The sequence below is a fragment of the Salvelinus namaycush genome, chromosome 19 (assembly GCF_016432855.1).
Source record: "Salvelinus namaycush isolate Seneca chromosome 19, SaNama_1.0, whole genome shotgun sequence".
NCBI lineage: Eukaryota > Metazoa > Chordata > Actinopteri > Salmoniformes > Salmonidae > Salvelinus > Salvelinus namaycush.
In genome coordinates, this window is record NC_052325.1 from 15,772,304 (window position 1) to 15,787,505 (window position 15,202).

A 15,202-nucleotide genomic window follows, 5' to 3' on the forward strand; every position below is an offset into this window, starting at 1 on the left:
ACACAGCCAATACAACGCAGGAGTGGCTTCAGGACAAGTCTCTGTGGCCCAGCCAGAGCTCGGACTTGATCCCGATCGAACGTCTATGGAGAGACCTGAAAATAGCTGCAAAGACAAATGAGAGAAAATGTCACGCCCTGACCATAGTTTGCTTTGTATGTTTCTATGTTTTGTTTGGTCAGGGTGTGATATGGGTGGGCATTCTATGTTGTATGTCTAGGTTGTCTATTTCTGTGTTTGGCCTAGTATGGTTCCCAATCAGAGGCAGGTGTCAGTCGTTGTCTCTGATTGGGAGCCATATTTAGGGAGCCTGTTTTCCTTTGGGTTTTGTGGGTGGTTGTATCATGTGTTAGTGTTTTCACCATACGGGACTGTTTCGGGTTGTTTGTTTTGTATGTTTGTTATTTCGTTCAGTGTTCGTTTTGATTTATTAACTATATCATTATGGACACTTACCACGCTGCGTATTGGTCCGACATTTCCTACTCCTCTTCAGACGAGGACGAAACCCGTTACAGAAACTCCCCAAATACAGGTGTGCCAAGCTTGTAGCGTCATACCCAAGAAGACTCGAGGCTGTAATCTCTGCCAAAGGTGCTTCAACAAAGTACTGAGTAAAGGGTTTGAATACTTAGGTAAATGTGATATTTCCGGGGGGCTTTTTTTGTACATTTGCAAAAAATTCTAAAAACCTGTTTTTGCTTTGTCATTATGGGGTATTATGTGTAGATTGATGTGTGCGTATTCATGTTTGTGATGACTGTGGAGCAGGTTTAGCTGCATTCTGTTCTGTTATCCTCCTAATCTGGTGTAAATGACAGCTTTGTCTATGACACTGACGGATTATATTACCCTTGGACCTGTACCTCACCTCTCTACCGCCACTTCCTCTCTCACTCTCGCTCTCGCTCTCTCTCTCTACCCCCACTTTCTCTCTCTCTCTCTCTCTCTACCCCCACTTCCTCTCTCTCTCTGTCTCTCTGTCTCTCTGTGTGTCTGTCTCTGTCTCTCTCTCTCGTGTTGAGTGGTTAACAAAGAAACTGGTGCTCCTATATGTTTAATGTAGAGTTATTCATGTATCTTTAGTTGTTCTACAAACGTTGGGCTATATGTTTAGATTTTTAATACATACATTGTAAGGCTGCAAAAAAGTAACTTGGAAGGCATTAGCTCTGCTTTGTATTTTTTGCGCAAACTGTAACACTCCAATAGTCTCCCATTCACAATTTGACAAGCACGGCAGCATCCCCTTTGTGGACATAATGCACCCTAAAAAAATCCATGCCTTTTGTGGCCCGAAGTGCTGCATTGTGGCCTTCTCCCTGAGTGTGCTGCGCAATCCGAAGCATCTCTCACGTGATCGGGTCTTTGTCACAGGCTACAAGTTAAGATCGACACGTCGGAGACGCAACTGTGTGCGTCCTTATCCAATTCCATATTGATAATATTGGATGAACTGTCCACATTTACTTTTCATCAGCCAACAAGATGAGTAGGCCTTAACAAACAGCAAAAACACGAGCCTATGTCAATACATTGTCCCCCATAGTACTGTCCAAAGGTTGACCTATTCTGTGCGAGAAATAAATATTCCAAACATAGTCTGGGACAGTTGTGGGATGCGATTGATCCCAAATTAATAAAACCACTAGCATTAACAACAGATCAGAATGTTTTAGCTTAAAATGTTAATAAACTATTAAGCTATTTCTATACATTATAAGCACAGCATTGTGCACATGGTAGTAGGCTATAAGCGCAAATGTTCCATTAGCGGAAAACACCTTTATCAAAAGTGACCGCAAATGTGATTATGCATGTAATACTTTTATTATAAAGGTGCATTTTTATGGTGAAAATGATCTTCCCCAAACTTGCAACTCACACGCTGTGTATGCCAGTTAGGCTCTACACCCCTTGCAAAGTGGATTAATGTGCTTCATTTTAAGAGGTTATTTGGCCACTTTAGTTGTGATACAAACCTTATCAAAACATATAGGCCTATCGGCTTGGCTACATGAGGTGTGCGACTATGATTCGAACAAGTTGCAAAAAAGGCATTGTTTCTTATGCTGGGCTTCATTCACAAGTGATAATATAGAATTCACAAGTGATAGGCTAATATTGTCACCCATCAGACTATTCTTGAATAAATCTTGTCTTTACATATACTAAATAATATATGTGTGACATTTGTTATGATTTAAAATGGACCATTATCATGCACCTGTATCGAAGCAGAGGCCACGGGAAAAAATACTATGCACTTAAATAGCAAATACGGGATGCTTTTCCCCGTGGTTTATTTTCATGACTGCCAGGTAGGCTATACTCCTGTTGTAAATATAAGCAATGTGCTTAATATTAAGCTGAGAAATAAATATAGTATTCCTAGCCTATAGAAAGCTGATGGGATCCTCCTCTTTTTATTAGCGGCCATCACTCTGTTTTCTCATGCAATTACATAGCCTATAGAAATGTTGCGCAACATGAGCTCATGTGCTCTCATGAAGTGTTTGGTTAGGTTTTCGATTACATTTGCATTGATGTCAGAGTGATTAGAGTGACAATAGAGTGCTTAGTACCAGGCAGGCAAGTTTGGTAGGCTACTAATTGTCACGTGTGCTCCCTCTCCGGCCTCTAGGTCACCAGGCTGCTCATTATGGCGCACACCTGTCACCATCGTTACGCGCACCTGTGCGTCATCAGTCTCACCTGGACTCCATCACTTCCCTGATTACCTTCCCTATACAGTTGAAGTCGGAAGTTTACGTACACTTAGGTTGGAGTCATTAAAACTCGTTTTTCAACCACTCCACAAATTTATTGTTAACAAACTATAGTTTTGGCAAGTCTGTTGTGTCATGCACAAAGTAGATGTCCTAAGTAATTTTTCCAACAATTGTTTACAGACATATTATTTCACTTATAATTCACTGTATCACAATTCCAGTGTGTCAGAAGTTTACATACACTTAGTTGACTGTGCCTTTAAACAGCTTGGAAAATTCCAGAAAATTATGTCATGGCTTTAGAAGCTTCTGATAGGCTAATTTACATAATTTGAGTCAATTGGAGGTGTACCTGTGGATATATTTCAAGGCCTACCTTCAAACTCAGTGCCTCTTTGCTTGACATCATGGGAAAATCAAAAGAAATCAGCCAAAAATAATTGTAGACCTCCACAAGTCTGGTTCATCCTTTGGGGCAATTTCCAAACGCCTGAACGTACATCTGTACAGACAATAGTACGCAAGTATAAACACCATGGGACCACGCAGCCGTCATATCGCTCAGGAAGTAGACGCGTTCTGTCTCCTAGAGATGAACGTACTTTGGTGCGAAAAGTGCAAATCAATCCCAGAACAACAGCAAAGAACCTTATGAAGATGCTGGAGGAAACGGGTACAAAAGTATCTATATCCACAGTAAAACGAGTCCTATATCGACATAACCTGATAGGTGGCTCAGCAAGGATAAAGCCACTGCTCCAAAACCGGCATAAAAAAGCCAGACTACCAACTCACCCAACTTATTGTGGGAAGCTTGTGGAAGGCTACCTGAAACGTTTGAACCAAGTTAAACAATTTAAAGGCAATGCTACCAAATACTAATTGAGTGTATGTAAACTTCTGACCCACTGGGAATATGATGAAAGAAATAAAAGCCGAAATAAATCATTCTCTCTGCTATTATTCTGACATTTCACATTCTTAAAATAAAGTGGTGATCATAACTGACCTAAGACAGGGAATTTTTACTAGGATTAAATGTCAGGAATTTTGAAAAACTGAGTTTAAATGTATTTGGCTAAGGTTTATGTAAACTTCCGACTTCAACTGTATATGTCACTCTCTTTGGTTCCTTCCCCAGGTGTTATTGTTTCAGTTTTATGTTTGTGCGTTGTTCATGTTTCTTGTTTTGTATTATGTTGCGTTTATTTATTAAAACAACTACTCCCTGAACTTGCTTCCGGACTTTCAGCGCACATCGTTACACTAATGACCAGCAGCAGCATCAGGGCTTGGAGAAGCATAATTACCGTGACTAAGCGGTCATGTGGAATTTGCCTGCCTTCACGATTCGTAACGACCGGTGTGGCGGTAATACGGTCACCGCAACAGCCCTATGTATGTGTCAGGGTTTCCGGTTAACCAGTAATAGCCAGCGTTTGGCCTATACATTTTTTTTGAAACGCTGATAAATAAAATTTGCACCGGCCACTTGTTTGTGAGAAGTAGAAAAAAATGTCATTGCGAATAATGCTTTTTAGCCTATTCATTGATGGAAATACCTGTAGATGTAAATACATTTGACTGGTCATACTTATCGGTCTATAGATTCATTTGCATAATTATTGGAATTAAATTAGTGTGTGTGTCACAGTATATTATGTTGTGTCTTATTTATCACACGAATACAGCGTACAGATACAGAGCCTTTGAGCTGAAAATCTGTCAGACAGCACGAGAGCTGCTGTGTCAGCATCTCAAATGACAACGGAAGGCAAGCTTCATCAGCGCTTCACACACCACCTTGCAGTGAGCTGGAGGCAGTATACTATGCATTTTGAAAACATATACTTAATTGTTTGAAACCTGAACATTTTAATAGATATTATGAGGCATGTCTTACCTTGCTTCAAAGTAGCCTGTTAGATCTCTCTTTCTACATTTCTAACGGATATTTTAATCTCTGTCACATGAAACAACTCGCATGTGCGGTGCTCTTTAGACAACAGTGTTTTCCAGCTAATTGCATTATGGAATGAACATTCACACGTAGCCTACTGCCTTGTGCACATCGCTTATAATATGAAGAAATAATAGTTTATCAACATTTTAAGCTAAACATTCTCATCTGTTGCATTAGGCTCATTGCTTTTTATTGTCCCATAGTCTGTTTGAATAGGCTATTTCTTTCTCCACAAGCTGACCAATAGAATATGTAAACCTTTCTACTCTGGGGATATTAGATTGACAGGCTGGTGATGTTGCTGTTGGTTACTGGTCTTGTTGTGAGGAAAAGTAAATGTGGACAGTTATTCTAACATCTTCAAAGTGCACATCAGAATTCAGTAAGAAGGACCGCACATCGTTGCACCCTCGACTTGTATGTTCCGTTAATATGAATTACTATCATCTAAATGTGATTGCTGTCATTCTGAGCGCTGTGGGTGGACACCCTAATCAGGTTATGCACCCACTGCATATGGGTCAGATGTCGCAGTAAATTAAAATGTTTTCGGTCAAATGTCCGACACCGTATTGACCTAACAGAAACCCTGGTGTGTGTGTATAAATGTATGTGGTTGTGTCTGTGCGTGCAGTGAGGAGGGGCTCTCAGTCCTATTGTGAGTAATGAGATTAGCGTGGGTCGGCCTGGACCTGGGGATCGATCCCCAAGTCAACCCCAGACCACAGGATAAGTGGACCATCTGGCCTCTCACTCACTCTGTTATCTCTCTCCTTCCCTCTCTCCATTCATCTCTCTTTGTACTATCTCCATCTCTCTCCTTCCCTCTCTCCATTCATCTCTCTTTGTACTATCTCCATCTCTCTCCTTCCCTCTCTCCATTCATCTCTCTTTGTACTATCTCCATCTCTCTCCTTCCCTCTCTCCATTCATCTCTCTTTGTACTATCTCCATCTCTCTCCTTCCCTCTCTCCATTCATCTCTCTTTGTACTATCTCCATCTCTCTCCTTCCCTCTCTCCATTCATCTCTCTTTGTACTATCTCCATCTCTCTCCTTCCCTCTCTCCATTCATCTCTCTTTGTACTATCTCCATCTCTCTCCTTCCCTCTCTCCATTCATCTCTCTTTGTACTATCTCCATCTCTCTCCTTCCCTCTCTCCATTCATCTCTCTTTGTACTATCTCCATCTCTCTCCTTCCCTCTCTCCATTCATCTCTCTTTGTACTATCTCCATCTCTCTCCTTCCCTCTCTCCATTCATCTCTCTTTGTACTATCTCCATCTCTCTCCTTCCCTCTCTCCATTCATCTCTCTTTGTACTATCTCCATCTCTCTCCTTCCCTCTCTCCATTCATCTCTCTTTGTACTATCTCCATCTCTCTCCTTCCCTCTCTCCATTCATCTCTCTTTGTACTATCTCCATCTCTCTCCTTCCCTCTCTCCATTCATCTCTCTTTGTACTATCTCCATCTCTCTCCTTCCCTCTCTCCATTCATCTCTCTTTGTACTATCTCCATCTCTCTCTGTCTCTCTGCAGAAGATGATTTGCAGTCTGACAGTTGCGGCCTTCTTTGACAGTGTAGCGTATGTCATGGTGAGTCACTGTCACCGCACGCACGCACGCACGCACGCACGCACGCACGCACGCACGCACGCACGCACGCACGCACGCACGCACGCACGCACGCACACCGAGAGCTACAGAGTGACCTCTCCCCTATTTCTTGTCTCCTCTCTCCTTCCTCAGGGTGATACCCATCCAGAGGGGAGTCTGTGTAACTTCCAGGCCTGGTGGCTCACTTATTTTGGTAAGATTCCCCGTGACCCCTCACATACACTACCCCTCACCTGTCCATACATATCCCTTACAAATGCCTTCCCTACAGCTCACATCACCTTCTGACTCTTGACGTTAACCTCCTAATATACTGCTTCTTACCCAAGCTTTCTTGGCTCTCTCAACCTAGTCCTAAATTACTAATCATGTCTAACTTACTGATGATTTTCTAAGATACTGGAGCTGGTTTCACCATGTGGTTGTAAAAAAAAAAAAAAAAAAAGTTGGCCTTAAATGCTAGGTTGGGCGTAGCTACGTCCGACTTCTGGATCAGAATTTACACCTGGTCCACCAACCAAAAATAAGACTAGTCGTAGCTAAGTCCGGCGTAAGCAATGTGCGTTCATGAGATTTGATGCTTCATAATGATGGTTGCTAGGCAGCGCCCGTTAGTAGGCTGTTGACATCCTCGTGGCAGTTCTTAACTTTGCGAGGCATGTCACTTTGCAAAGACCACCACTAAGCATGCACATTTTCTTAACCACAACTGAATGGATCAATAAATAATTACTATGGAAGATTCACTGAATGACAAAAATATTGAAATTAAAGAGTAGGCTAATGCCAATAAAGGCATGTATCAAATTGTGGCTTACTGAAACTCCCAAAGTAATCCAACCGTTTGAAATCATTTAAAGCAGTAGAGGTGTCTGGTCAGCTATAATTTCAGCACCTCGCTGCTTTGAGACAAGCATGGTGTATCGTCTTGATAAATCAATGTCAGATTAGATTTTGTCTTCACTGAACCTCCGTTTGGATATTTGGTTACAATTAGGCTGGGAAATGTTAACTATATTGAGCTGAGTGTTCATCATGAGAATCTTTAGTCTGGCTAGTTTGCTCATCTATTAGCAGTGATCAGAACATGTTATGTAGCCCAGAATAACAAGTGGATTATCTTGCTCTTCACTCACATAGTAGCCTATATCCCAAGGCTTGTCTGATAATCAGTCAATGTGATTTTGTTTCACTGATTCTCTGTCTGTATATTTGGTTATTTGATCTCTGGCTGGGCAAATAAGTAGTGTTGATAGCTGACCTATTCGTTTTGCTAATCTATCACTGATCAGACACATTTAGTTAAGTGATAATGCCCTCAAAACCGGTGTTTGTGCGGCAATATCACTTTTATACAACGGGTTACCAACATATAAAAATGATTGACAAATGTTCATTAAAAATGTTGCTACCCAAGCCGGGCGGCCGTTCGTTCGTTCTATCAGTTCGGTTAACAGAGACGCAACCCAGTTGTTCTGTATCTATGGACGTGACCTAGTCGTTCTGTATCTATGGACGTGACCTAGTCGTTCTGTATCTATGGACGTGACCCAGTCGTTCTGTATTTATGGACGTGACCCAGTCGTTCTGTATCTATGGACGTGACCCAGTCGTTCGTTCTACATTTTCCATTGCCATACTGGCTGGCAACATTCTTATCCCTTGCTTGCTAGCTAGCCAACTACGGCTAACTTAGTCACACCAAACAGTGCAGCCAGAATAACAACAAAGTAGCTGCATTTGCATTTGTTTAAGCTGTTTTCTAGTTACGTGTATTTGGATACATCCATGACAATGAGCTAATGATGTGTGATTTCACCTGGCATAGAAGATGTGCTCTCTCGGCAGGACACTGTTGTTCAGAGGAGCTAGCCAACAACACAGCTAACACAATCACTTCAAACTGAAGCTGGAAAGACCACAAACTAGCTGCACTTTGTCATGTTTGACCTGTTTTCTATTGATAGTGATTTGTATTCATCCATGAAAATTATGCTGATTCATGATTCCGACTGGCTGAGAAAAGCTGCCAGCCTGTCTTTCATCCCGACACGTTGTTTACTATGAGACAACTGTAGATCAAATTTGAATATTGAAAGAATGTTGCAAATGTCAGAGACAGACAGCAAGGTTTATACAAATCTCCGCTGTTGAAAACTACATGTTAGTCTAAAAGAAATGTGAGGCGGGGTCAGTGGCTCTATGTCAGTTCTGTTCATCATGAAGGGAGAGAGAGGAAGGTAGGGAGAGGAGGGATAGAGGCCAGTGATAGAGTAGTGGAGGATATGGGGAGAGTGCAAAACAGCAAAAGAGAGTGAAGTAAACATGAAGTGAGCTATGCCAACAGTCAGTGGAAGAAGACAGAGAAAAGAGTGAAAAGGCCCAGATAGGACATTAAAGTACAGAACTACCCCTGAGAGAGAGTGTGTGTGTTCCCCTCTCTCTCAGCAGGTATTAATGCCCTCTATTCCTATAGAGAGAGTGTGTGTTCCCCTCTCTCTCAGCAGGTATTAATGCCCTCTATTCCTATAGAGAGAGTGTGTGTTCCCCTCTCTCTCAGTAGGTATTAATGCCCTCTATTCCTATAGAGAGAGTGTGTGTTCCCCTCTCTCTCAGCAGGTATTAATGCCCTCTATTCCTATAGAGAGAGTGACGCAATGGGGAGAGAGATTAATGATAGGAGAAAGGATGTTCCTCCTTAATGACACACAAACACAGTATTGTTGATGTACAGGGCCAAGGTGTGTGTGATTACTTAAGGTGTACTGTATATGCTGCCAGAGCTGGAGTGTCTGTCTGTCTGTCTGTTTGTCTGTCATCATAAATGGGAGAGATTACAAAACAGAAGCTTCAGCACACCATCACTCATCACTGAACACATACACACAAACACTCAACATGCATTTAAACAAAATTACAACAATCCAAGTGTGTGGGGGACTGAAACTGGGAAACCATCAATCTGACAGTTGGCCCAGCCTGTTCTGTCAAACTCTGTAATCACAGACAGACAGACAGACAGACAGACAGACAGACAGACAGACAGACAGACAGACAGACAGACAGACCCTCCCTCCCTCCCTCCCTCCCTCCCTCCCTCCCTCCCTCCCTCTCTCCCTCCCTCCCTCTCTGTGTTTATAGATTATGCAATAGGACCTTGTTTCTTCTTCCCTCTCTCCATTCCTTCCTCCAGACTGGAGTGCCTTGGCCTGGGTGTGCCTGATCACAGTGAACCTCTACCTTAACCTGGTCAAAGAGATGAGCACCAGCCACTACGAGCTGTGAGTGGACCACCAACATCCACCAGCTAAAGACAGTGTGTGTGTGCAAGACAGATGGACAACCAGCATCCATGTGAAAACGTTTGTTGACGTATGTGTGTGTGTGGGGGGGGGTTATGTGTCTCCCTCTGGAGGACAGACATTCCTCCTCCCTCTCTCCTCCAGGCACTAATTGAAAAAGGAGTCGTAAATCAATGCTGTGTGTGTGTATTAATGTGTTTTCTCTTGTTTCTGGTACTCATACTCCCTTGAGGTTGAGTGCATCCGAAATGCATATGTGGGTGCTTGTCTGTGTGTATGCTTGTGTGAGTGCGTCTATGTTTGCAGTGTGTGTATGTGTGTGTGGGGGGGGGGGGGGGGGGGGTGTTAGTAAAGCACTGAGGTGTTTCTCATATTGATCAACTGTAACCCTGGCCATATAATGATGGTTTAACTCAAGAGGGGACAGTTGAATCTGTGTGCGTGTCCCCTCAGTACGTGTGTGTGTGTGTGTGTGTGTGTGTGTGTGTGTGTGTGTGTGTGTGTGTGTGTGTGTGTGTGTGTGTGTGTGTGTGTGTGTGAGTGAGTGATGAGACAGCTTTATTTACTGCTGGGTTTGGGAGCAGTGAATTCACTCACCCCTCACTTTAACATCCGGACAACCACCATACCCCTAATTTGTGTGTGGGTGAAGTTGAGACAGAGAAAGGAAAAAATTAAATAGAGAATAGATAGATGAAAGTCCATGCTCGTAGTAGTAGTGGGAGAGATGGCTTAAACAAGGGGGCACTAAAAATAGAGGACAGAGAGAGAGACACCAAATGAGACAAAAGAGAGGCAGGGAAACGGAGAGAGTTGAAAAGAGATTGATCCTCCAGAGAATATGTGAGAGAGAGAGATGTTAAGTAAGTGTGTGATAAGTAAGCGTGTGTGTGCATTTTAGCCGGAGCGTACCAGTCCTGCTGTGCCTCATTAAGTCCATGTTTGCTGCGGACCTAGTCACCTCCCTCTTCGAGCGCTGCTAGTGTGTGTGTGTGTGTGTGTGTGTGTGTGTGTGTGTGTGTGTGTGTGTGTGTGTATGTGTGCATCGATTCCCTTTGACAGACCCACCCCACCCCCCCCCCCCCCCCCCCCCCCACATCCAGATACTGTGTTGAGTGGCAGAACTGATTTCACTATTTGTGTCCTCTCCCACCATCTCACTCCCTTCATCTCTCTTTCTCTCTCTCTACATCTACTCTATATATCCATTCTCTCCCTTTCACTATTTCTCCTTCTTTACCTCTCTCTCTCTCTCTCTCTCTCTCTCTCTCTCTCGATTTCTTGCTTCTCTCTTCTCTTTCATTTCTTTCTCTCTTTCTCTCTTCCTTTCTTTCTTTCTTTCTCTCTTTCTTTCTTTCTTTCTTTCTCTCTCTCTCTCTCTCTCTCTCTCTCCCTTTACAGCCCAGTGACCACCCATCAATCTGTCTCTGTTAAGCTTCCTCTACAACCTGTCATTCTCTCCCTCCCTCCCTTTCCTCGATCGCTCTATCTTCCTTCCTGTCTTTCTCTCACTCATACACTCTCTCTTTCTCTCTCTTTCACTTTTCATCTAAAGAGAGGGGAGGAAGTGATAGAGGGCTGTAAAATAAAATATGAGAGAGACGGAGAGAGAGAGACGGAGAGAGAGAGACGGAGAGAGAGAGACGGAGCGATATGGAAACGTAGCGAGTGAGATCACATATTCCCTGGGATTTCAGACATCCATGTAACCTGAATGAGAGCTGTCACATTCAGTGGACCAGAGCAGTATTGACCGTGTATCGAGTGTTGCAGTAGGACTGACCGCTTATTGACCGTGTCATAGTAGTCCTGACGACATATCGACCGTGTAACTGTACGGTCCATAAAGTATCGACAACACTCACTCCTTCCTGTGTCTGGAGCACAATCTGCCAGGGTGGCTCCCTGAGTCGTGACCACCTGAGGACCACCAGCAGACCCTGTGAGCATGCCTAGAAGACGGGCGGAGAGAGATGCTTTCCTCCCCTGTCCCGAGACACGCTGGTCTGTCTTCATCAGTGTTCAGTGAAGCACATGGTAAAGAATGAGGGAGAATAAGAAGAAAGGTGGTTGTGCGTGTGTGATCAGCAACTCTTGTATCCTCTCTCCACAGAGCGTTCTATCCCTTAATTTGTGGCACGGCATGGAGACCATCTGGGCTGTGTGTTTGTGGTCTTTCTTGTTGGTATGTAATCACTGCTCTTTCTTCTCTCCCAGACTGTACCACCTGATGGCCTGGGGGGTGCCCCTGGTGATGGCCTCCCTGCCCCTGTTCAGTGGATACTACGGCCCAGCAGGAGCCTGGTGGTGACTTTCTCACTCAGTTTTGTCTATTTGTTGTCATGCTAACAATGCATTTTGAATGTAGATTTCTGTTAATATTTTTGATGTCCTTTCCATTGCCTTGCGTTTTGTTCTACATCCTCCTCTATATTCATCTGTAGTTTATAGTCATCTCTTCCTTTTTGACCTGAGGTTCAGCATGAAACCAGATTGGTTTAAGCAAAAATGTCCCAACTAGCCTTTGATTTCACTTATCCATTATTGTTAGATTGATTGTCTTGAAGGAACAGAGGTAAGAAGGAACGGGAACAGAACCAGAGTCTCAGAGCTCCTTTCTCTTTCTAGTCTGAGATTATTAATAGCAACAGCTATGCTCCTTTCCCCACCAAAGTCACAGAATTCTCTGTCTTTTTCTCTCGTCCTCTCTCTCTCTCTCCCTTTGTAATCACCCTCACTCTCTCCCTGCCCCTCCCTCTCGCTCTCCCTCCTCTCTCTCTCTCCAGCTGGATCACAGACGACCACGTAGCTTGGAGATTTGGGATGTAAGTGAAAACCTCTCAGCCATCAAAGCCAGTGCATAGAGGGAAGACTGGAGGGAAAGAGGGAGGGAGAGAGGAGGGGGTGGTCCCTACAGAGAGAGGGGAAGGGGTTTGTATGTTGGGAGGCCAGAGGTTTTTCCTGTGTGTGTGTGTGTGTGTGTGTGTTCCTTCCTGTACATGTCTGTGTTTCTTCAGAATGTTATGAAGGATTACGTCTCCCCAAGCCTGGATATGACCTGCCAATCACTTAGCGTAGCCAGACATTCACTTATCAAGCCAGGCAATCATGCTAGCGCTCGCAGAATCAGTGAGGAATCAATCTCTCTAACCACACGTACGTACACAACACACACACACACCATACACACATACACACACACACACACACACACACACACACACACACACACACACACACACACACACACACACACACACACACACACACACACACACACACACACTCTTCTCTATCAATGCAGACAGCAGTGCTAGCACTCCGTCTCTCTGTCTTTTATCAGCCCCCCTCCTCCCCCTCCTAGTTTCCATAGCGCCGTGGGTCGCCTGGGGGACGGGCTGCTTAGAGGATCTGGGAATCTTCATTAAGTCTAATTACATCAAACGAGATGAGAGATTAGAGGCCCGGACGAAGCACGTCAGTAAAACACACACTATATACTGTACACACACACCATACATACGCACGTCTGATGCTCAGAGCGAGAGAGATGGGGAGAGAGTGTGGGTGAAGGGGGGTGGAGGAGAGAGGGATTAAGGGGTCAGGTAAAAAGGAGAGAATAGAAGGGAGGTTGAGAGGAAAGAGAGAGAGGTTTCATTTCCTGTTCCAAAACGCAGTAGTTTGTCTTCATCAGTGTTCAGTCAAGTGAATATGAAAGATTAAAGAAAGACGGAGAGAGAGAACGAGAGAGGTGGTGGTGTGCACTGCAGGTCTTGTATCCTCACTCTCCCTCTCTCTCTACCCCTGAGAATAGAGGCAGACAGAAAGGAATATCATAACTGTGAGGGGGGGGTGTATTTGATTGAACTCAAACATCAGCACTTAAGAATTGCTTCATGTGCCTTTTACTCCAGTGTTTCAGACTGACAAACAATCCTCTGGACCCCTCTCCTGAGTTTGTGAAAGGGTGTCAGCCTGTGTGTGTGTGCCTGCATGCGTGTGTGTGCGCGTGTGTGAGAGAGATACTCAACCTATTTTATCCTTCCCCCCTGCCCTCCCTCCCTCTGCTCTCTGGCCCATCCCTCCCTTCATGATGTCTTCCTCCTCTGGCCTGAGATGGCATCTTCCAGGTCAGACATGAAACTAGCATGTCTGTAGCTGAGGTGTTGCCAATGTGTCTTTCTCTCTCAAGTGTCTAATTAATGGCGCTTTCATCAGTTGTCCTCTATCACTTCAGAGCAGGGCTGGAGAGCTTCTAGAGCAGCAGGATGGTGTGTGGGGGTACATGTTTGTGAGTGTGCAAGCGCTGGCTTCAACTAGTGTTCTTTTTACTCTCTCCCGCCCTCCTTCCTTTCTTTTTGCATCTTGCTTTTTTTTCTGTCCATGTTGCTTGCCTTTCTGTGTTCTTCGTCCTTACCTCTCCTGGTCATTCTCCTCCCCCCTTTCTCACCCCTCTCCCTCCCCTTTTCTCTCTCCATCCCACCCTCCATCCATCCTTCCTCTCTCCATCTCTCTCGGGTGGGTGATGTTCAGCTGTAGAGCTCCAGCAGACTCTAATGGCAGATCATTATCATGCTAATTAGAGCACTTTGTAGCTGCCGCTCATTACTCCTCCTCCCTCGTCTCCCCCCTCTCACCCACCTCTCTCGTCTTCTCCCCCCTCCCTCGTTAAAAGGCCACTCTCCCTCCTCCCCCATCGTTAACGGGAGGCTCTGTGTAATTGGACGCCATTTATTCCGGAGAGCGGGTTATTAAATCACACAGGGGTGAGGTGAGCACGTTTTCACTCCATCCTGTCGCTCTGTCTTTCTCTCTGGATGAAACGCCTCTCCTCTTATCTTGTGCATGCACACACACACACACACACACATACATACACTCACACACACACACACACATACACACACACCCTCAGACTACATGTCCAGACAGCGCCACACTCCCACTTCCCCAGTATCCAGGCAGTACTTACTGAGGATAGTTATGCACTTAGTCTAAACTGCTCTGGATAAGAGCGTCTAGTAAGTGATTGTAATGTGAATATAGTTGTTGCTAAATGAACAGAAGTGTAATGTTAATGTTACATAAGCTACTGTGAATGTCATTTTTTATTTAGGGCAGATATTAAAGGGCCCTGAGATGTTCCACATCCTATGACACAGAGTATTTCCTGGTCAGGTCACGTGGTCAGGATGAAGTCTGGGCGTAGCATGTGTCTGGCCTGGGGAATGAGGAATTAGAGTGGATCTGAAAAACAGTGTGGACTCTCTCGCTCTGATGAAACTGAAAGACTATTGAAAGATTGCTAAATGTTGCATTGCTGAACACACATCCTGCTGTCTGTCTTATCTGTGCATGTACAGTAGCAGGGACAGCCTTAGAATGGTCTGTCTGTTATGATATGTTCCATTCTGATGAGCAGAAGTGCTTTGATGAGTTAAGGTACTGTTGAGGTCCTGAGAGCAGGGTAGTGGTTAGAGTCCTGGCATTCTGAGGCCCTTTCACAAACAGGCCTGTTGTCTGTGGTCATTTTCTGAGAGGGTGACACTCCTCTGAAGCTGTAAACCTCGTTCTTTCTCTCGCTCGTTC

General features: G+C 44.4%; 1 protein-coding gene across 1 annotated transcript in view; it reads left to right on the forward strand.

Annotated features, from left to right (window-relative positions):
* si:dkey-100n23.5 (cyclic AMP receptor-like protein A) overlaps positions 1 to 15,202 on the forward strand; it is a 105,217-nt gene that overhangs the window by 20,215 nt on the left and 69,800 nt on the right. Inside the window, exons 4-8 of the mRNA XM_039014587.1 lie at positions 6,234 to 6,290; positions 6,444 to 6,504; positions 9,505 to 9,592; positions 11,831 to 11,920; positions 12,400 to 12,438. Coding sequence (XP_038870515.1) covers positions 6,234 to 6,290; positions 6,444 to 6,504; positions 9,505 to 9,592; positions 11,831 to 11,920; positions 12,400 to 12,438 — 335 coding nt within the window. The remainder of the gene's footprint in view (positions 1 to 6,233; positions 6,291 to 6,443; positions 6,505 to 9,504; positions 9,593 to 11,830; positions 11,921 to 12,399; positions 12,439 to 15,202) is intronic.